Source organism: Sciurus carolinensis, chromosome 9, assembly GCF_902686445.1.
Source record: "Sciurus carolinensis chromosome 9, mSciCar1.2, whole genome shotgun sequence".
NCBI classification, from domain to species: domain Eukaryota; kingdom Metazoa; phylum Chordata; class Mammalia; order Rodentia; family Sciuridae; genus Sciurus; species Sciurus carolinensis.
This window is the reverse complement of record NC_062221.1, coordinates 102,445,574-102,469,539: the sequence shown is the minus strand read 5'-3', so window position 1 is coordinate 102,469,539 and position 23,966 is coordinate 102,445,574. Positions and strand designations below refer to the sequence as shown.

At 36.2% G+C, this 23,966-nt stretch overlaps 1 protein-coding gene across 3 annotated transcripts in view; it reads right to left on the bottom strand.

Annotated features, from left to right (window-relative positions):
- Positions 1 to 11,003, bottom strand: part of Vgll3 (vestigial like family member 3) — a 47,753-nt gene extending 36,750 nt beyond the window's left edge. The window contains exon 1 of one of the 3 annotated variants that reach the window (XM_047565078.1): positions 10,494 to 11,003. In XM_047565078.1, the coding sequence (XP_047421034.1) occupies positions 10,494 to 10,619 (126 nt within the window). In that variant the 5' untranslated portion in view covers positions 10,620 to 11,003. The remainder of the gene's footprint in view (positions 1 to 10,493) is intronic. The other 2 variants (XM_047565079.1, XM_047565077.1) reach the window with 2 other exon arrangements.
- Positions 11,004 to 23,966: the final 12,963 nt, after the last annotated feature.

The window sequence follows — 23,966 nt, the reverse complement described above, 5'->3', positions numbered from 1 at the left end:
CATAAAAGAAATAAACTAAAATAAAAACAGGAATGTAGCATCTTATAAAAGGATTTGGCAGATGTGCTGAACTCATTTCTCAAAAATCAAACTAAAATGACAAAATAAGTCTGTGTGAAGATCCATTTTGCATGGAACATATTTTTCAGATGTTCCACTTACCACCATTACATAGAAAGAAAAAAAGATTTTACTGTGGCTTACTGAAAATAATACAAAATGCTGGCAAGGACTAACTTTCCAAATAAAAATGAGAAAAGTCTGATAATTTAAAATATTTTGAAATATATGTTCAAAACAACAATAATCATTAATATATATTATGCCAGATACTCTTCTAAAACCCTTGTGTTTATTTCCTCATTTAATCTTGATAATTCTATTACATGGTTATTATTAATATCCATCTTAGACAAAAAGACATTAAGGCATAGAGAAGTTAAGTAACTTCTCAAAAATGCATAATAGGACATCCTGGGAGAGATGTGCAAGCATATGCATTGTGGGGAACAGGAAAGGGATATCTAGGATAGGAGAAAAGTCACCAAAATGTTGTATTTGGTATTGTTTTTCTGAGTGGTACCTTACAGTTAATTTTTATTTTCTTATTCTTGCCTTTCAAAATTTCCAAATATTTTTCACTGAGCACATATTACTTGTATTATCAACTACTTCAATATAAATTAAATATACATTGTAAAGTTCATAAAATGCATTATTTCAGTGACCAAATAAGCTTTCCACATCATTTACTTATTTTTAAAGCCCCATCCCTTCTCATACCATTTTTCTTATTTCAAAAAAAGCACATGAATATGAAAACTAAATCATTCCAGAATAATACTCAGTAGTTCTGCAAATGTTATTAAAACACATAACCTAGATTCTATGTTTCTAATGTAATTACTTGTTTCAAAATCCATAGCCCCAAATTACAAATGCTGTTGTTATGTGAGGTGGGTCCTGAATGTTTAGGCATATTATGAGGTGTGGTTACTATGTTGGAGCACTTATTTATAAACATGTGTGTTGTTTTTTTATTTAAAATTTGTGTCATTGTGGTATCATTTGTTAATGAATAGATAATAATAATCTACTTTTGCACATATTTGAACATGTTTATATTTAATGTCAATAGTAAAAACAACATAATAACATAGATTATGTATAAAAGGAGGGGATTAAACTCAATCAGCTCTGTTACTCCTAGTTTGAAATTCCATTAAAAAATTAAACAGATATTGTGATTAATTAATCAAACCACAGAGCTGTTTCTCTGTGAGTGTATTTATCCAAAGCATGTATTGAAGGATATGCACACACTTTTTCCTGAAGAGTCTGGCATATTAGAAAGAAGGACCACATTTTTATGGAAGGGAAATTAAAACTGATCTCTAGAGCAGCTTCACTGTCCATAAGTGTTCATTCTATTCTATGAAACTGATTCTCAACATAAATTTCTGAGAATCAGGCTATGCATATAGTAATTTCTCTTGCACTTGTTTAATTCTGACATGAAATTCTTCAAGTAAAGGAACTTTGGCTGTGTTAATTATCCAAATAAAGGCAAGAGTTTATTTTATCCTCAATTAACAACAATTGATTCTTAAGTGAAATAAATTTAAAGTTATATATACTGAAAAAATTCAAAAACTGTATATCCTGATACAAATGTAAAATACTGTGACCAATAACAGCAATCATAAAATATTTTAATTTGTAATTGATGGCCACTGAATTCAAGATACAGATTTTCAATCTATTTAAGATTACACAATTTCCAAATGCTGCACTATTTTGTGGGGTTTTTTTTCCTATCAGATATTGAATGATTGGACACAAATAAGTTAATCTTTGAATTCATATACTTTTCAATACATGTGCCTGAAAAGTAAGCAAAATCTGCCCTTTATCAAAACAGCTGTCCATTTAGTTTTTTAAAATCATTCTTCTGTCCATGCATGCATTGATTCTCTATAGCCTTTATATTTAATACATACGTAATATCTCTATTTACATTTATATAAATGTGCATGTCAAAATATTCCATTTTGATATTGCAAACACCTGTGGTTCTATAAAAAGGGAACCTATGATGAACCTATCAATAAGCAGTATTTAAGAATGTTTATTACTTTTTAAAAATAAAGTGGACTAAATTTTCACAAAATATACAGAACTAATTTAAGTATATCTCCAACACTCACAAATTTACATCCTCACAGTCAACATCACTGTTTAAAAGAAAAATTTCAAAGTATCCAATTGACCTAATAACTAGCTGGAATGCTAAATCTGAATTTGTATACATTTTTTAACATTAAGTGTGAGCATGAAGAATTCAAAACAAAATTTAAATAGAAATTGTCTCATATGCTGACATTCACAGCACCCTAATTTCCTTCTTCATAGACTTTTGAGCTTCAGCTACTTTCTTATATCTGTGTTTTGGTGACTATAAATCAATTATTTGCTTTTTTTTTTTAAACTTAGCATATCACTTGTGTGTGCTTTTGCCATATTCTGAATTCACCAATGTTTACTTTTTGGAATAAAATTTCCCTAGGATTACATTCTTTCTTGGGACTAATATATCAAATTTAAAACACTGATATGAAATCTAAAATGTACAGAACCTAAACTTCCGAAATCAAATTTGAAATGCAATCCACTTATATTTTTTCTCCAAATACACAATGACTTGCTAATAACAACCAAATCTCTCGTAAGTATTCATACTTTTCTTATAAGCCCCTGAAGAATTGTTAACAAAAATCAAGAAGCTGCCTTAAACAATACGATCACTTTACCTAATGCATATTTACGTCTTACTGTCACTGCCTAGTAATGACAATATCTCCCCAGGTAATATTTATTACTCTGGAGTTAGGTGAGACAATGAAGGGGTTAACAGACACACAGTTGAAGCTAACTCACAAAGGTGTAAAGCAGGAGAATGATGGAGAGTTGGCCCAGGCAGTGCAAGCCCTAGCCACCACCTCAAGGCCTGCCATTAGGCACAACAGAAAGAAACTGCAGCAGGAATGTGCAGGGGAAAGGATTTGTCTGACAAGAGAAAGACTTCCATGTCAGGAGCCAAATACCACTAACTCCCCAAGGCTTAAGCCTGAAAAATGCCAAATGATTACTGTGCATATGTGGAAACTTTTTTCCTAAGGAAACAAAAAGTATTTTAATGAATCACTGCAATCATTGGATATTTAAAAACAGCTTTTTCTATTTCTTTCTTTCTTTTTTTTTTTTAATTTCTTCTACTGGCTATCTTTACTTTAATAACAGATTTTTTAAAAATATCTCAGAGAGTCTTGAAGTTTTGAATCTTCATCTGTTTTGAGGTGAATGAATCAGAAATGCAAGGTTGGGTTAGGTTAGCAGAAATATGCCACAGACCTTTTACAGATTTTATTTCACTTACTTTCTTTCTCACACACCCAAATACTTTGCCAGAATAATTATTTGCCAGAATAATAAGTTAAAAATGGTTAACTTAGCCAGGATCACCTAAGTAGTAAGAGGCACACATGGGATTAGAACCTATTTCTGTATGACTACAAATCATGTGCCAAGAAAGCAGACCAAAGAACGTGAGTCTCTATAAGAAAATTTATTTTGTTGGACTAAACAAATCTAACCTGACAGTCAACATGGCACTGCAAGTCAACCAGAATAGTCTAATGATACTTATAGCATTGAAAATTAAATTATAAGGGGTATAACTATTAAGTAGTGCAATGGTCTTAAATATATATGCGTCTGGATGTACTATCTAAAAATGTACTGTCTCCTTGGTAATCAGACACATAATCCACTGGCCTACAATTTTTCTGTAAATCCTATTTTGGAAATGTGAGCAGAGTCAACTTATGAGAAACAATTACACCTCAAAATTCTGTTGCTTTTATTTACCTGGTTTTTTATTTATTTTTCTTAATAGTAAATGCTATTATTTAGCATAATGAGCTACTTTTGAGCACGGTGCCTCTAAATGATTCTGGTCATTATCAAAACTCCAACCTAAACCCTCCAAAGATGAAAACTTTTCCATTTTTATGATGTTCAAAAAAATGTGCCACAGGCTTAGAAGCAATTTCAAAATTTGCATTCCCAAAATGTTTTAAGCAATGATCACATCATTAGGGTATGTGTTTTTTCTCAAACCAACTACTTTGAATGAAACAACAGTTTCCGTGTATAAATTTCTGGTATGTTTGTATAATCCTTTGTCTAGACTTAGTGTATGATTTTTAAACAAATTATCTATTATTCATTAATTCAACTAATTGTCCATTGATTCCTATTTTGTGTCACTAATTGCCCTGAGATTTGGAGATACAAAGATGAAAGTCATAGCCGGTGCCTAAACTGAAGTTGCTCATAGTGGTTGGAAGAGATTTTAAGGACAAGAGTTAGTAAAGAGGGCCTCCTGGTTTACCTACATAGTGGACTGTGTTATTTCTCCAAATAGCTAATATTCAACAATAAGAAGAGTAGGGAAGTAAACCTTGAATTTTTCTCCAGTTTCTAAGGAGGCTGACAAAGAGGATTTAATCAAAACTAGTTCCATGAGTCTGAGCAAGTCACTGAGCCTTCTGGCCCTTAGTTTGGTTTTCTGAAACTGAGGAATTTTTGACTTGATTTCATCTCATAGATCTCATCTAATACTATAAGATAATAAGCAACACACTGGAGCTCTAGACAGATTCACACTTAATTTTGTGTCTTACATTGGCTACCTCCTCTGATATTGCAGAACACTTGCCAAAAAAAAAAAAAAAAAAAAAAAAAAAAAAAAAACTACAGATCATTGAAAACTATTTAATTCTAGACAAGGGTTATCTAGCCCAACTCCTAACAATTAGTCTTGGTGCCTCCTATGTTTACCTACATATAAACAAGAAAGAAGATGTCTTTAGAATCCTCCTACGCCAGTCCACCAAAACTAGTGATTTGCATGCTAAATGGCCTTTAAGAAGAAAGGACACCTGTTGAGTTTAGGTCATTTTTTTTCTCTATTAATATTATGAGACAAGTGAAAAATAGTTCAGTTATCCCAGTTCAGACCACACTTACAAATTACTGGCACAAATCTGGTATCCACTGAAATATCTATAAATATGGCATTTATGAGTTGTTCTAGCAACAGCTGTTTGAATCTAATGGTCTGAAGCACTCTGAGGGTCTTCCTAAATGAGTAGTCACAGCAGAAAAACAGCTGTTTAAAGAGGTGCATTTTGAAAGGGCAGAGCTTTGCCCAAAATCATTGCCTTTACGGTCTTTACCAAAGCCTGAAATTTAACAATTAGAGAGCCTTTGTTTTCTTGAATTAAAATATTTTTCTGGAGATACCTTAAATTATTATCTATTAACTGGATATATTCCTTTAGGGATTAAAAAAGTAACAAGTTAACTAGAAACAGGGCCTGTGGAATGAGATCCAAATTTAGCACCATGTTTTAAAATTATAGTCATCTAACTGATAAACATGCTTAAGGATCTGCCCTAGGTAGGCATCACATGCATAATTGTTTTACTCTTATTGAAAATTCTCTTTGTACAGATGGATACAAGACAGAAATACACATACTGCCTAGTGAGGTCAGCTCATCTCTCTCTGCAATAGCCTGAAGAGCTGCTGAGCAGAAAAGCAAGGTTCTTGCTCTGAACACCCACATTTCCCTTGCTATGGGTCACATCCGTATCATCTTAAACTTTTTGAGATTTGATCAAAAGTTAGGTGAAGTAGGACTCCCTTGCATTTAGCCAAAGTACCCTTCACTTAAATTTCTAGGATCACCATGTGGTAGTATCTGGCTTGTTAGCCAGCATATCCTCTCTCTACATAATTTTATAGATTTGAACCTTCCTCTTTCCATAATTATTAAAATCATCATTCTGAATGACCACCAGAGCCAATAGTTCAGTTATTTTAAAGTTTAATTTTTCTTCCAGTTTTGAACTTTTCTGACTGGGAAGCTACTGGGAACCCAAAGCCATGGGAGAGTTTAAGCTTCTAAGTCTTTGAGTCAAGTTAATTTTTGTAGTGTGGAATTATAGGGGCTGTTTTTTCTCAGAGGAATCCTGTATGAATTCTTATAAATTCACTTAAGTCTTTGCTTACAGTTGCAAGAAAATTAAATCCTCTGCCTTAAATAAATTGACTGTATACTAAAACTATTTAAGTTATAATTTTATTCTTTCTTTTTAATGAATATAAACTTATGCTCAAATAGCAATGAAATACGAGGCACTTAAAACTGTTCATACCACAGACTGTAATTTATTTTAAATAAATTCATTTGCTAAGTGAATATCCTATCTCATAGACAAAAGATGCAACATGGATAGTAAAAATCATTAGCATAATACAAATGCTTGCAAAAGGTTTTGGAATGCCTAAACTTTAAAAAGTACACTACCAAGGACTTGGAAAGAATCTCAAACTTCAAGGCCAAAGAATCCATTGCATATTAATCTTCTTTATCAAAAAGTTGATTGGGGCACTAAAGACAAAAATAAGTCTATTGTGCAATAGCAAAAGGGGTGGGGAGCCTGAGAGACCACATGGCAAGGTGGAAAGATGCGAAACTGAAGAGAGGGGGATCTGGTGGTCTTGATTTTTTCTCCAATCAGCTTTTACATCTCTAGCCAGGCATTTCAACTCTGTGAACATGCATCTTCCCATTTGTAAAAGGAGAGGTTGAAGTATTTTTTCCAGGATTTTTCTATGACAAACAATCTCAGAACAGTTTTATGACCTAACCAAGGTGGCAGAGTCCAGAGAAAGAGTTTGAAAAACTCCTTACAGGCTTATAACCGGAGCTTTGCTTCCCAAGGGAACTCTTTTAAGTGAAAGCATTCATGCAGATTCACCCAGCTGTTACCCTTGAAAAGAACAGAGTAAATATGTTCTAACTTTTACAAAGCCGGAAGTGTGATTGTTAAAAACTTCTGAGCATAATTAGAAATTTGGTGATTGTTTTCTGCGTTTGTCATCTCTTTATAAACTACTTAATTCTGAAACCTTTCCTTTAAGTATCTTTCTAATGTGAACATTATGAATATGGTGGGGAGAGGGGGTAGACAACAGACTGTCTGCATTTAAGATGAGAAGTTCACTGGGTATGAAGGGAATCTATGACTTCAAATCATTGCCTTCAATTTTTCCTGACACATATTTCGAAATTTTCTGTTGATTCCTACTGTCACTGTTGCATACAAGTGCATTCCTTTCCACACACGTTCTGCAGTGTCATCAGCCTCCAGAGCATGTGCTAAGAGACATGAGTCAAGAGTTCTCTTGAGGAGAGATAGGATGGATGAGTGAAGGTTGTGCAGAGACGATGGGCATGGAGAATAGGTTGCTTAGCATCCCTCAGAAATTCCTGGCACTGTGAAGCACACTGTAAAATGTATGCACAGCATGCAATTTCTAGGATTTATTGTCAAGGACTATAAAATTCACTCTTCAAACACTTACAAATTACTTTGATTCATTTGGCCTACCATATGCCTCTGTAACAGATTGTAGTACAGCCTATGTGAATGCATAGCCTACGTGAATGTATACCTACAACACACAATATGTTCTCTAAAAACCTAAACTTAAAACGTCAGCTGTTAGGGGAAAGGTTGAGAAAACACTTGCCTGGTAAACAAAGTTCTATTATTTCACAAAGAATTTTCAGTATATGATCATGCATTGAGAAGAAATATATACTATGCTTCAAATTTATTATAATGATAATGAACCACTTGATACATTAATTTACAAGGACTTCAGGACTAGGGGTGTAGCTCAGAGGTAGAGGACTTGTCTAGCATGTGTGAGGCAAAAACAAACACTCAAGTCCTCAGAGCTATGCAGATTTGAAGGCAAAAATCAGAGCAAAGATACATTATGACAACTGGATAAAGAAATAATGTAAAACTTTAATGTTCTCTCTCCTAGCATTTTATAAATGACCATTAAACTTTCTTAATTATGCTCCAGATTTTTTATTCCTTTCCTTTTTATTTCCTCAATAAATAAGCTTTTCAAGTGCAATAGGAGTTCAAGTCCTGATTTTTGTCTCCCAGGCAAGATGCTATTAGGGGTCACTTCCCATGTACGGTGAAAACAATCTTCATGGACAATAATGATAAAACCTTATGGAATGCAAAAACAACCAAAATATGTATTCTCAGATGACTGCATTAGGGCCAAGTCAATATTAGTCCCACTTCACCCACGCACCGCATAGTCTAAAAATGCTGTCAGCCTGATAAGAATTTCCTGATTTACTCTTTTCTCCAATAGAAAATATGGGTCATCAAAATAAACTCTTGACAGTAAAAGAACAGTAGTTACACTGTCAAGTCTCTCCTTAATTCCCTGGCCAGTCAATTGCCAAAAAGTTTCTTTACTTAGGGAAAAAATGAGAGAGAGAGATTTTGAACAAGACATTTTAGTAAAAGCAACGTGAAAATTTCCAAGCACCCCTTTCAACTCAATTCTTATGATCAACTCAACCAAACATCTACTTAAGCAATGTCTACAGAAGCTCAAATATTTTAGAAGATGACTATTGTACAACACCATTGTAGACAACTCAGGTTTACAAAGATTTTTTTAAAAGTTCATTCTTCAGTTTGTTGATAGCTTTTAGTAAAAGAATGGACTCTGGCTATTGCAAAAGTGAAATAAAAGCACTTTGATTCATTCTTTACTGAAAACTAAATTTATGATTGGTAATTTGTAATTTTTCAAATACTGAAGTGTATTTTCTAGCTCAAATAAAGTATTACAATACTAATCACCCACAGAAGTTCATATTTCAATGGAATTAATTTCACAACTCTGCAAAAAGATATTTGCAACTTCTAGTTCACCATTTTTTAAGAGGGGAAACTATCTTTCTGAATATTTAGTAAAGTTTGAGTCTGTTGCTTATCTACATTCCAATTAATTGAAGTACTCTATAGTCTCAGAGATGGAGGACAGAGAGCTTCATTCTGGACTAGATGTTAAAAATACCCAGGGTCTCCTTGCCTCACTTACCCTAATTGAACAGCCATGGGTTTCTCTATTACTGATATTTTGTGTAGACCAAAGGAAAACAAACAGCTAAACCAAATGTTTTAATCTGTCACCCTTCACTAAAAATTACAAAATACTTTCCCATCCTCCTCTTCAAAAGTAATTTCATTTTAAAATGTTGAAGTTGTTGAATAGTACAAATAAATAAATAAATACTAACAAGAAAGTAGGGCTTTTTCCTTTTTCACCCTTTCTGGTCCTAGTTAAGTTGGTTCTGTGTAGCAGAATCTGGGGCATGTAATCTTACAGAATCAGTTGAATTTCACAGCCCCTAAATTTTAAACAGAAAGTAGTGGTTTCTTTCCAAAGAAAGTACTATCTATCTAGGAAAGAGACAGAAAAAGAGGAAATATAAAAATTCAAGGTGCAAATTAACTGAAGGATCAAATCCTTAGGGTCACAATAAAACATGTTTCCTAAGAAACAAAAGTCAAGTAAATCAGTAAATTCTGTGAATGATAATGCCCTAATCATATCTAGTTGTACTTAAGACCCTAATCCCCACAGTCTGAAGAGGACCCTATTTTGGTACAGTCCCTTGACACAAACATACATTTTCTAATGTAGAGCTAATTAAACCTTGTTGTGTTCAGTAAGTAATATCCAAGGACACCTAGTGCTGATTCCACAGTGCCCTACTCTCCCTTCTCAACTCCTTGTTCTGAGTCCCCTTTAAGGACATTTTCAGTCTGGAAACTCAGCTTTCAGAAACTCAAGATTACCTCCTGGATGGGGAACACAGGGTTCAATAGACTGAACACTGTAACATGCTCTGTGATTTGATGGAATTAGAAAATGAATAAAGAACCATGGCATCACGCCGTCTAAGTCACAGTCACGGGGGAAAGGCTCTACGGAGAAGTTTTAGAAACATTTAATATATGTTGCATTAGGCCAATGTTCCACCCTAAAATTCCCTAAAAGTGCATGTCATAAGCTCACTGTTCAGGTAGCCTCTCATACTTCAGCGGCACACTTCGTTCTCCTAATCCAGAAAACCCTGGCACACTCTTTCTAAAGAAACAAAATATTTGGTTTAAAAGAAGTTTACTCACATAGTCCTAAGTCAGATGCCCTTGGTGAGCTTCAGAGAACTGAGTCCTAAGAGTCAGGATGGCTTTGAGGATAAGCCTCTGAGCTCTGGTGACAACAGCTCAATAAAGCCCCCAGTCAGGTAATACCTCTCATCCCACCCATCCACCTGGCTGTCCTGCCCTCCCCAAGCCTCTCCTCCTCTCTTCTGTTGGTTTTCTGCTCAAGGACGCTTCCGCAGGTCCCAGAGCATCCTCTGCGCCACCCGTCCCGGCCCGACGAGATGCAGCCGGAGGAGCCCCAGACCGATACTCTCGGTGCCCCTCGCCCCCGCCCCCGGCAGGTTGCCTGGTCGGTGACTCACCTGCTGGCCAGGTTGGGGCGCCGACTGATAGCAGGCTGTGGGGCAGGTTGCAGCTGCCACAGGGTTGGGCAGATACTGAGGCGCTCCATACGGCTGGGGGTGATACATCACCTCCGCACAACTCATGGCAGCAGGGGCAGCGGCGGCCCCAGAGTTGCCGCCGCCGCTCTACGCGCTGGCGCGAGGGGCGCCGCCGCCGCCGCCGCAGCTGCCGCCTCTGTCGCTGCTCCAGCTGCTACTGCGGCGAAGGCGGGTCCTCGGCGGCCTCGGGCTCCGCGCCGGGAGCGAGCTCGGGAGGGGCTGGCAATCAGCGGCGGCCCATGCGCGGGCACCTTCATCTTCAGCCCCTCCGGGTGCCCCCTTGCCCGCGCTTATATAGCGGCTCTGGGACGCAGCCGCCCGCCCTGCGACGGGAGCATGACAGTGCTCGGTTCCAGAGAGGGCAGCGGCGCCCAAGGCAGCGGCAGCCACAGACCCGGCCCGGGTTGGACAGCCCTGGGGAGCCGGGACACTGGTTTGCATATACACAATGCACGCCCGGGACTCGTCCTATCACCGGCGCTCGCGGCTGGGCGAGGACCGGGAGGCGGGGGCAGAGAGGGAGGAAGGCTGGGGAGGAGGGGGAGCACTGCACCTCCCCAGGCTCTGACGCCCGGCTTTGCAAAGTTCCTCCAACTCCGTCTGCGGAGGGCGGGTCGCCCAGCAGAGGGACCCTGGGGAGGGCTGGCTGCGGATTGGAGCGAAGTTTGCAACCCTCTCCGCCTCCCAGCATGAGATGGTGGTGGGAGGAGAATGGTATGCTGGAGGCTCCGCGCCCTTGGAGCTCCACTGGTTCCCACCCTGTGTTTGTCACCTGGACACCAGGGCCAGGGCTTCGCAATTCCAAGAAGATTTTACAGAGAGCATCAGCTCAGATGCTCCAAAGGGAGGTCAAATGTGCAAAGAAGTAAAACCTTGTGATTAACTCCTAACATTAAAAATACTCCGAAGTGAAAGTTAACATTATCCCAAGTGTTCAGATGCCAAGAATGTAACACGGTTTTCTACAAGCAATCCCGCTCTAAATTTAATCTTCATGGTTGGACATTCTTGTGGGATGTGTACCTTTTCTGGCTCTTACCACCTGGTTTCCATAGAGCACTAGAAAAAAAAAATTGATGAAACCCATTCAGCTACTATTTAAAGGTGTATTGATTTGCAAGTGGCTTATAAACCCTCTCCAAAATAAAGAAAAAATGTTTGTAGGAATGTAATTGTTTTCCGATGTAATCAGTAGAAAAGAATTATACATATTTTATAAATGAGCAAACTCAAGTTCTAACCTTTAACCTTTTTTTATAACACAACAGCGATCTCTTATTTTCAGTCTGTACTTTCTCGGAGGAAAGTCAATTTGGATGCCAAATGAACCTATTTTGTTATGAACTAAATAGAGTCCCCACCCCCAAAAGTTCATAGGTTGAAGCCCCAGCCCCCAATATGACTGTATTTGAAGATTGGCCTTTAAGGATACAATTAAGAAGTCATGACTTAGGGACTAATTGGATAGGACTGGTGTTCTAGAAGAAGAGGAAGACACCTCAGATACGCCCCCCCTCTCCCCCCGCCACTGGCAAAGAAGAAAATCCATGTGAAGAGTTAGTGCCAAAGCAGCTGTCTCTACAAGCCAAGAAGAAAGGTCTAACTTAAAATCAACACTGGTTGCACCAGGATCTTGAACTTGTAACTTCCAGAACTATGAGAAAATAAATTTTGTTGTTTTCATCTCCCAGTCTGTGGTATTTTGTTATGCCAGCCCCAACAGACTAAAACACATGTACAGTTCTAATATATAATCTTTATATATGTGTATATGTATAACTACACAGTTACACAGTTACATACATATCCTCTCACACAAATGCATGCACACACATACACTCAAAGACATGAACTATAATAATTGATAGGAATATTTTGCTACCCCATAACATCTCCTATTAATGCACTCATTTTATCATCCTTGATTAACAAAAATATATTTATTAAGGACTTACATTGTTTGAACTTTAAATTATGCTTTTTGTAGTGTTCTTACCAATAAAATAATACAAATTTGCTTCAAATGTTTATTACTATATTTTCCCAAATTGACACTTCTTGGTTTTACCCCAGACTTATCTATTGGCTTCTTTCTAAACTGCTCCACACAGGTGTTCCATAAGGAATTCAATCATGATAGCATTGATTTCCCCACATCCCCAAACTCAACCTCCTTTTTTCATGTCTATCCCAGATACTGACACACCCCACAATCAATGACCTCCGTTAGACATCTTAGAATCTTCACACACTCTTTTCTTCTCCTCACAATCTCCACCTCCAGTGTTGAAGTCTAGTTGATCCCAAATCTTATATTAAGGCCTACACTCTCCTCTCCTCTTCTTATCTCTGTTGCTATGATCTTGAGTTTCTCGGTATCTCTTCCCCAGAATCCTGCAAGAGACTTCTTGTTGATTTTCAGGCTCCAGACTGAGCCATGCACAGATCCTTTTTGCACCATTTTTATTTTTATTTTTTTCTCATCTGACCACTGCAAATCCAACAGAGCAACATGAGATTTTGTCCCCCTTTTTAAAAAAATCACAGTAGCTCCACAAAATCTATCCTTCCTCTTTTTAATTTTCCAATTATGGATTCTGCCTTTGTGACTACCGTATTATCTTCTGAATCAAGAGCTCCATGGAATCTTCTACTACCATCTTTTTATAGTTTTGCCGAACATCTGCTCCAATAGCCCTTACTGTCTTCTTCACTTGCAATTCTTTCTTGCTGTTCAAGGAATCACCTTTTTAAACATCCAGTGAAGGCTAGCCTTAATTGCCCCTATTCTCAGCAACTCCAGGACCCCACGGACACTGCTCTCAACTTATTAATAATTAATTACTTGATCTGAAACTGCTTATGTGTTTATCACCCCATCATGACAATGAGTGCTTAAGGGCTCAGATTGTGACTTCTACCTCTGAATCTCAACCCTATAATGTGTGGCTTAATAAACAGTCTTTGAATAAATTATAAAAAGAAATCTATGAATTTGTGGAGGATCCAAGTATATATGAAATCAGTGAATGTTAGAACAGAGTACATGGTTTCTGTTTCTGGTTTTCTCTCAAGAGAATGATAAGGTCCTGGTGATGGAAAAAATTCAGGACCTAGAGAAAAAAGTGACTGAAATCAACCACAAACCTAGGTTGTAAAGACAGCCTTTCAAAATACCTAATACCTACAACTTTTTATTCAGAAAATATAGCTATAATTAATTGTTTTTTACAATAATGTGTTTAATGTCCATCTCCTCTGCTAGACTCTTACAGATATCATGTATATATTATTTATTCCCATATTTAACATCTAGTATATATTTGTTGCCTGAGAAAACAGAACTAGATTAAAGATACGATATCCCCACTTGTGGTACTTTCCAAGTGTCCAAATGTCTTGCAAATATTCATTTTATGACAGAGATATTGTTCTTGGGTCCTAAAGTCATGGACACAAATGTCTGGAAGTAATTGATAAAATCTTTCCACAATGTAATATCTTTTTTCATAGCTTCCTTTTCTATTGATGATAGCTGAAAATGAGAAAGTAAAGATAAATTCTGTTCAGAATTAGAATCTAGAAGAAAAGAGAAAATAACTTGTTGAAGACTGCAGTATTAGTTGACTCATTAGTATAAGTTAATTCCTATTAGAACTAAGTTGGAGTAATGGTAGGATAGGAGATTTAGACGACTTATCTCAGATGGATGTTAAGAGTTTTAGAATGGAAAAGAATCTGATGAGTCATTTAGTTTAAAACATCTTGTTCAATAGATAAGTGAGCATATGACCTGATAAAGGTCTCATAAAGGACTGGTGGTAGAACAGAAACCAAAGCCCCAAGTCTATTGAATCTTGATTCAATTTTCTTTCCATCATAACATAATAAAGCTATATGAATAAACACCTCATAATAAGGATATAGGAATAAACACATCTACAGTCACATGCACACAATCGTATGCATGTAGGCATACATAAAAGAAGAGGTTTCCTATTATATTATCCTTTGGTCACTTTAGAATGTGTGTGGTGGGGGTGTAGACCAATTACATGTAGCTGTTACAGTAAGTCATTCAGATCAGAGAATACAATCTGATCACTGGTGCATTCATTGTCATAACAATTATGTACAGGTGTCACTACGGTTACGTGGAAAGAACAGCAATGAAAGGTAATGTGATTATGTGAACTTCTGAGCCAATGTTCCTCAAAGTTCATCCTCTGATATTTTCTTCTCTTTCTTTAGCATTACGTCCTCCCTCTCTCCTGATTGAATCTGTATATGGAACCAAATTCTACTGGTCTGATATTTATCCCTCTACTTTTTACTATCACTGCAATACTAATAAAACACCCAAATGTCCTGAAATGTTCCCAGCTCTTCAGATTGTGATTTACAACCACCGCACTTTAAGGCCCCACCTGCCAATTTTCCCAGAATGTTCCCAGATTTTACAGTAGGCATTTACTGAGGTTAACCTCCCGTTTTTTATTTATTTATTTATTTATTTATTTATTTATTTATTTATTTTAATTTGAAGAGGTTACTTGAACTGGATTTTTAATTATCTTTTGGGATAAATTAGGGTTAAAAATGGGGAACTTCTCTTTTTGAGTGATAATAGCCAGGCCTACTTTTAGCTTGGAGTCCCAACGTAAGAAAACATACAGGACCTTTGCATGGTTATCCTAGGCTAGGTATCCAAATCCCTCCCCACATGTTCCAGCCACCAAACAGTTACTTTCAGGCAGCCTCTGGACTAAATTGAGTCCACTGATAAAGCAGCTTGCTCTAGGCTCTGAGAAAATTGGTGTCCATCATTTGTGTAGAGTATCACTAGGTCTTGAGTATAAAATCATGGTTGTTTTAGGTGGAAAGATGATCTGTTAGAGTTTTCCACACTCCAATATCTGGAATCTATGAACACTTTATCTTACATAGTTAAAAGAGTTGGAATTATAGATGGAATGAAGACTGCTATGGAGGGAATTTTAAGATAGGAAGATAATTCTGATTATCAGGGTAGGCCCAATGTAATCACAAGGGTTCTTAAATAAAGGAGGTAGGAGAAAGAGGAGTCAGTGTTATATTGATAGAAAATAAGGTAAAAGACTCCATAGGTCATTGCTGACTTTGAAGACAGAAGGGAGTCAAGAGCAGAGGAACATAGGTAGCCACCTGAAGCAGGCCAGGGAGGAAAACGGAGTCCCCCGGAGCCTCCAGAAGGAATGCAACCTTACTGACATCAGTAACAAGCTGAAGCTTGGGTTTTTGACAAGATATGAAGACAAGATAATAGATGTGCTTTGCTTCAAGTCACCATGTTTATGGCAACTGGTTGTAGCAACAACAGGAAAATAATACAATAGTTTCATGGGGCAAGGGTCACTAAAGGAGCAAATTCCCTTTGTCCTACAGTTTGCCATGAGGAGATGCACAATAGGAAGATGGCTAGTGAGGGGGACTCTGAAGCTTAGAGGCCAAGGAAGGATCCTGATGCCTGGATCTTAGGGTGGTACCAATGCTATAAAAATAAAAATATGAATTCAAAAATGCACATGTAAATAAGACCTTTTTATTTAGTCGTCCTTCACACCCGCTGCTTAAAGAGTCCCCTTTAATGCCAACAACTTCATGCATTGCTAACATTCTTACCCACATCTTCTTACATCTGTTGCCTCCTGTTCATTCCACAGTTTCAAATCTTTCACATTTACTTTTGTCCACTTTCTTCCTTTCTAGAACACTCTTCTGCCCCATCTCAACCACCAAAAGTCAGTAAGGTCATGGGTAATGCATGTGTTAAAAAAATTCAAAGTTCATTATTTAAACCTCATCCTATTTGATACTTTATCAATTTTGATTTTGTGAATTAATCTCTCTTTAAATTTCTTCTCCTGGCATCTGTTCTTGATGTTCTCCTGTCTTAATCTGTTTTCCTCCACTCTGGCATTCTCTCTGTTTCCTTTGCTCTCTAAATTTTAAATACAGAGTTCCATAGTTCATAGTCCTTTCTCATCTTACTCTATATGCTCATCCTGAGAGATCCCATGCATCTTTAAATCATCCCTATATCCAAATAACTTAGAAAATTAGCCTCCCTTCCTCAGAGCCCACAGATCCCACGACTTAGAAGAGATGCTATAGGGGTTTGCTACTGGGGTTCTAAAGTCAATAAATAAGAGCAAATGAAATCATCCCTGGCTCAAATAACTATTTTGTTTTGTATGTTTATTATAGGTGTATAGTATATTACATATGATATAATAATATAATATAAATTGTAATTTATGTATATTATATTTGGTACTGAGATTGAACCCAGGGCACTTTAGCACTGAGCTATATCCCCAGTCCTTTCTAATTTTTATTTTGAGACAGGGTCTAACTAAGTTGCTATAGCTGACCTCAAACTTGTGATCCTCTTGTCTCAGCCTCTTGAGTCACTGAGATTACAGGCATGCGCCATCACACCCAACTGTTTATTTTATTTTATTTTGATTTGCTATTGAAAGTTTTCCCAATCCCTCGCAATGAGCTAAATACACCAATACTGTGTCTCAATAAATTCCACATGAATTCTAACATTGAAAAGACTGTCTTTTCTGGAATTGGTCACCAGATGAAACATTAGTTCATGTTTAGGAGATATTTATAAAAGATACATACTAATTAAAATTGATAATGCTAAAATCACACTCAGATTGGCAATACACATAATGTAGGAGAGGCATGGGGGAATTTAGATGACTCAAGGCATGACAAACTCACATCTCCCACTTCACTCTTATTCTCTGTTGAGTTCAATGGTGACTGCATTGCTTCTTTATCATAAATTTTATCTCCCTATTCTCTCATACCTGAACGGAGGTAGTAATATTAAAAGTGCTTTTCTGTAGATTAATAAATAATGTAGATAAAACTCATAGTGTGAAACCTGACCCATGTTGAAATATTAGCTTGTTTTCCTAATTTTCAAGTTCACAAAACTACCTTGGAAAGCTGTGGAATAGACAAAGGTCTAGAATCGTGCCACAACAAAAACTTTTTTTAAAAGCATAATCTGGAAATCTTTTTAAGAGTTCTGATTGAACTATTCAGTCTTGTGAATTCAAGGATAATACAAGGTTTAGGACTTGTGTGTTTTATGCATGGCACATGCCTACTGTTTTGCATTGTTCTTTTCTCTCCAGCCTGGTAAGATTTAATAGGTAAACTTGTAATTGTCTTTTAAAATCCACGCAAGTATTTCTTGGACAGTGCTTCTTACAGAGATTTATAATTGTACTCTGTTTCAAGGTGATATTTTTTCAAGGTGATATTTTTTTTTTCTGATAATTTTTAACAGTAGTAAAGTGGTCCCTTCTTTTATTACTTCCTATTATAATGTTGTTGCATTGAAGTACAAGGTGTTAGGTACAAACTGAAGAGCTCATCTAAAGACTTGGAGGCTTTAATAAGATTAATAAGATGTTCTTAATCCTCATAGTTTGATTTGTTTACTGAAAAGTGAAACTAAATATATCTTGTTGACCCAAGAGACGCAGCAATTTGCAGCCCTTACCTCATACAGTTCTTCACTTGTTGGGAACCCAGTCAGCATTTGTTATAACCTCTATCACTACCTCTATCTCCTAAAGGTATTCCTCAGCCAGAAACACGCTCTTTTTGTTGAGTGTTTTGTTGTTGTTTTGTTTTTTCTTTTGTTTTTGTAGTCTTCATTGAAGTTGCAGAACGTCATAGCCCTTCCGATCTAGAGTACTTTGTAGATATTTAATAACAAAAGAATCCAAGTTGGGAAATAATTAAGCAGAAGGAAAAAAAGTGTCAAGATACTACTTAATCTGTATCTTTAAAAGGTGGCAAAAAGTATAATGATGAATATGTTAATTTATCTATTTAATCATTCTACCTCATATTATTCCATATCATAACATCACTTTACACCCCAAAATATATAATTATTATTTGCCAATTAAAAATATTTTTTTAAATTTCAAGTTAGTCTAACAAGTGTTCAGACATCATTTATCCATGTGTTATTAAAAATTTAATTATCAATAAAATCAGTAAATAGGACATACTTAGCTGTATAATAGGGGCATTTGTTCTCATGGAGGATAATGGAAGACCATTAGTTCAATGTGTACCTTGAGTTTGTTGTTCATTTCTTTGCTAGGTTTCCTGGTAATAATGACAGATCTAGGCTAATTCAATGACATTCTCTCTGTCAGCTCTGACAAGTGGAATGCATTTGCATGAAGTCTGGCCTGGTATGAGTACAGTTCTGTCTATGGAATAGAACAAAGCTAAGTGGGCCAGGGAGGATTAAACCCTTGATCTTGGCATCATTAACACCGTGTTCTAACCCATGGGGCTAACTAGCCACAGACAAAGACCAATTGGACTAATAAATCACAGCAGCCAGAAGGATCTGGTTTGCATTTATTTCCCATTTTTAATACATTAGTTTTATAACTTGATTTAAATATTTTAGAATAAATGAAGCCAAAGGTCCATGTTGCTGTCATTCAGAAGAAAGCAAAAAGGAGAAGCCACTCCACACCAATCCCCAATAAACACTAGCTGCAAAGCGACACTGTGAACTAGATTCCCATTTACCACAAGAGATGTCAGCTGAGAACACTGAGAGAAAAATCACAATTCTTACATGTAATTTTTGTTTAGTAATCACAAAAGAGGCTTTGTATTTAAGGAAAACTTTTTTGAACCACTATGAAGGCCAGTAACTTTTATGAGAAAGAAAAATCACTTCTCTGTTGTTTCTGTGTCCAGATTTTCATGCTTTGTGTTTGATCCAAAAATGAAGTATGCATGTATCTTCAAATCTGAAAGTAACTTGCTTGGACCCATTTCATTCTCATTGTATAAATAGGTCATTGGAGACGATGTCTTAACTTTACTGTCCTATGCCTTTAGGTGCCTCCAATATATTCTAATCCCACCTACTTTAAGCAGTACATCTTAGCATCTGAAAATTGATTTCCTTGATAACATTATAATTTGCATTGTTTGCACCTCATATGTGGAGACTTGATTGTATGCAATTACATTATTGCTTACTTTAGGTGGCTCTGATCATTTCGATTGTGATAATTACCTCTTATGAAAAGATAAATTCCACGAGGGAAAGGACAGAGTTAGATACATCATTGGTGAATCATACAGCTCCAAAATAGGCACAAAGTATAAACCTGCTGAATTTAATGTGAATTTAACAACTCTGCCTGTGATTTGTGAATGCTTCTTGTTAATCTATAAATGCTCTTGCTTTGGTCTCTTTCAATCAAACAAGAAGAACACAGTAGCTAAGCATTTTTTTTATGTGAATTTTACATAGGGAATATACCTTATATTATTTTTAGCCTAATTACAGTCTCTTCTTTGATGAGTACATTTCATATCTTTAAATGGATATCTTTTTTATCTATCAAATAATGTGAAAATGTGAGATGTTGGGAAATACTTCTGACAATATGTTTTATTTTCATTTTCTAAGAATTTTAAAGAGTAAACCATTTACTACCTGAAAATCCTAGTACAACTGAAAAATATAAAATCCATTAGAATTAGCATTTCATAAGACATATATTATTCCCAGCAACTATAAATGGAGTAACTCATCCTCCCTATGTTAGTATCTTGAGAACTTGCAGAATCAAATTCATCCTGGTGGTATAGTGAAGAGCAAACCTCCTGAGGTTTCAAAACCATAATATTTTGATCAGGATAAGGGGATAAAATAACAGTAATGATAGTAATGATAATAATAATAATAATCAACCTCTAAAGTGCCTATAATACTCAAGGCAGGTCTTAAGCACTTTGCACATATTAACTCATTTATTCCTGACAGCATCTCATGAGATAAGAACAATAATTATTGCCATTAGACAGATTAGGAAATTGAGGCAAAATGGGGTTAAGTGATTTGCTCACCATTATCCACCCAATGTTTCAATAGCTCTTAACCAGTGGACACACTACTTGTCAAAGGAAGGGGGAGGACTTAAGGAAAGTTTCTGTATGATTTAGGCAGTTCGAGATCATTTTACTCATTCTAATATAAGAATTGACAAGCTCTTGTCTACCATTTCTTACTAACTGAACTGACAACATCATCTCTAGAATCTGCAGTGACATTTTGTACTCTAAATGGCAATTGTCTTCTCCAAGGGGCAAAACCATGGTTAATAGTACTCTATAAGCGCTACTTTCTTGAACTTTAAAGGAGATAGGGACTACAAGAATAATCAAACCAAGATAAACAGTACCTCTATTGCCTTAAAACTTGCCCAACTTTCTTACTTATAGTATCCAAATATAAATTTGGTTCTTTCTTAAAAGCGAATAACTGAAATAATGGCATGTCTGTTGCCAACTTTGTGGAATTAAATCTCATAAATTCTCAAGGACTGAACTGTTTGTTTATGCTTTCCCTGGAAGCACACCATGTTCTATATGGATAATAACAAATATTTAAAAGAAAAACCTAAAAGTAATTTCAGAGCATTTGATAATCAGGTCATAATATCATCAACTTCAGCTATGCTTAGAATAGGAGGAACTTCATGTGAACAGATGGGAGTGATAAAGTAATTCTTGAGCACTGTGAGATGTGATATTGAATATTAATTGTTACTTCAAGCTCAGGAAATGCAAGGAAAACAAAAAGTTCATTAACTAGAGAATTGCTGCTCAAAATGTAGTTTGTTGGCCATCAGGTTGGTTATCATCTCGGTTAGAAACAGATCATCTCAAGCCTTGTCCCACACCTAGATCTGAATCTGCATTTAGTAATATTCTCCAGGTGATTACTCTGCATATAAAAATTTGAGAATCACCAAAAGCCAGTATCTTAACACCCAATCAAATCACTTACATTACCTTTAGCCTGATTTTTAGACCATTGCCACTTGACAAAAATAAACTAATGAAAATATATATCTGACAATTTAAATATTACAAAGTACTCTCCAAGTCCCTTACCTCTTGGAATATCCTCATTCTGCCTATGAGAAATTCAGAATATATATATTTTTTACGCTAAGTTGTTGCTGAGAGAGGTTAACTATCATGAGGTTAATACATAAAGGTGATCATTTAAGCCTTGATCTTGTAAATCCAAATCCAGTAACTTTGCCATTCACGAGCAAACCATCAGCAATCATCAGAATATTTTCAAGTTGTGTTCTAGAAATGCTAGAGTTGATAGTCTTTTTTTATTTTGGACCTAACATCCTAACATTCCCTGCATCCAGTCTTCCTGGGGCATAAAAGGAAATTTCAGTAAAGTATGAATCAGCTCAGTAACCTCAAGATTTTCTCAACTTTTTTGAGAGAACAGAATGATTAGGAGTTTCACTATAGACCTTTCAGGTTTTCTCTTCTCCTCTTGCTCTAAATGATCTTAGGCTATTTGGGGATTGGGGAGCGCATATGTGAAACGATGACATGGAGAGGAAGCCATGATCGTCTCAAATCCTCAGTCCTGTCACCCTGTGTAGCTATCTCTACCTTCTTCCCAAGCCTTGGTGGAATTCTTGGGAGGCTGCTGCCTCTTGGCATGCCAGACATGGAGCAGAGGCACAGGTCACTTGTACAATTAGGAGTAGCTTCTGTTGCTCTTTTTCCCTTTGCAGGAACTGACTCTCAGGGTGAGAATGGAAGAGGAGTGGACAGGGCACAGGAGCCCCCTCACGAGCCCTCACCAGAGATGAGGTCTGTAGTTGCCTCTATTACTCCTTCCTATTTCTTCTAGTCTATTGGATTCTTATCACTTCAAAGGCAAGAAAAACTTGATTTTCAAGTATTGTACTATGGCTTTTTTTTTTTTTTTTTTTTCTTCTCCTTTTGAACGCTTAGAAGTCAGGAATTTGATGTTTTTGTTCTTTGGTTTCCAGAGTTGCCCCTCCGCCTGGAGGCACTGCCTGCCTGAAGTCTAGTGGCCTAAGTGGAGAAGAGGTGACAGGGTGAAATGGAATGAGGAATGGCAAAATGGTTAGCATTGGTTAATACTTTAAAATAGTTTTCTGATATTCTTTAGTTCTCACAATATATAAGTCTAGAGGAAGTGAACTCTTTAGAGTTTATATCGTGGGAAGTTAGGCTCACGCGAACCTCTTAATATGTGAAGGACTGAATTCAGTTCTTGGTAGCACTCTTCACATGTCACTGACAACCTAAGAGTGCTGAGAAGAAAAAGCTCAAAATTGTAAGTTATCTGGGAATGATTTCTTGTGAGACCTGATTACATTAGTTATAATTATTTAGAAAAATATAGACTAAAGGAAAATAAATATTCAAATATCTATCATATCATGTGGAAAGGTGAGTAAACTTTTGTTATTATTATTGTTGTTTGGTACAATAGATTATTTCAAAGAAATTATATGTGCATTCAAATTAAGTATGCCATTTTCATTTTACTCCTGGTAGAGTAATGTTATAGAAGTGCCCCAAGTCCTAAGCCATCACTTGATGGAGAAAATCCTCAGGAAGGCCAGCTTCCTGACTCATTTCAAATGCTGACATGAGTAGAAATAAAATTTGTGTTATGCAAGGCCATTCACAAATATCTTGTGATTTTTATGTTATCACAGCATAGTGTCTTTTATCTTGAATTATAAAGAAAGACTTGTAAGATAGATGTTTACCAATGAACTGAGTTTCTCATGTAGATGTACCTCCCTTCCATGGAAATTATCAAGTAATAAGAATACATTTTTTAAATCAATGTATTGATAAATTTATTCATATATCTATTAAAGCATAAATATATATGAATATAGTCATTGAGTATAAACTTTATGCCAGCTATTCTATTATGCACTCAAGAAAAGGGGTAGACCAGATGAGTGTGACCTCTCAGTATTGTCTAATAGTTTTGATTAGGTGATTCCTATGCTTGCTTCTGATTCTAAGATTTTTAGGGTCAATTAAGTACATTAGTAAAATATTACTATCCCTACACTTTACTGTACAATGAAGCTGCTATAGCATCTTCATTTTTCCACATACATGAGTGCATATATGCACACACACACACACACACACACACACACACACACATATACATTTCTGTGTTTAAACAGACATGCTTTGCATCTATGATTATTCACCTAATGTCAGGAATTTTAAAGAATATTTTATTCTGCTTGAAAGCTAACAAAATTAACTTGCCCTAGTTTCATAGATACTAGCAGAAGGAAAAGACTTCTGGATCCAAAACAGAGGACAATTTATTACATATAGCAATATCAGGAGCCAAATAAAAAAAAAAAATCTGCATTTGCACTGGCTGCCTGCGTCCCAATTCCATGAGGATATGAGGGCCAGGTGACACCTGCATATGCAATGGGTTGC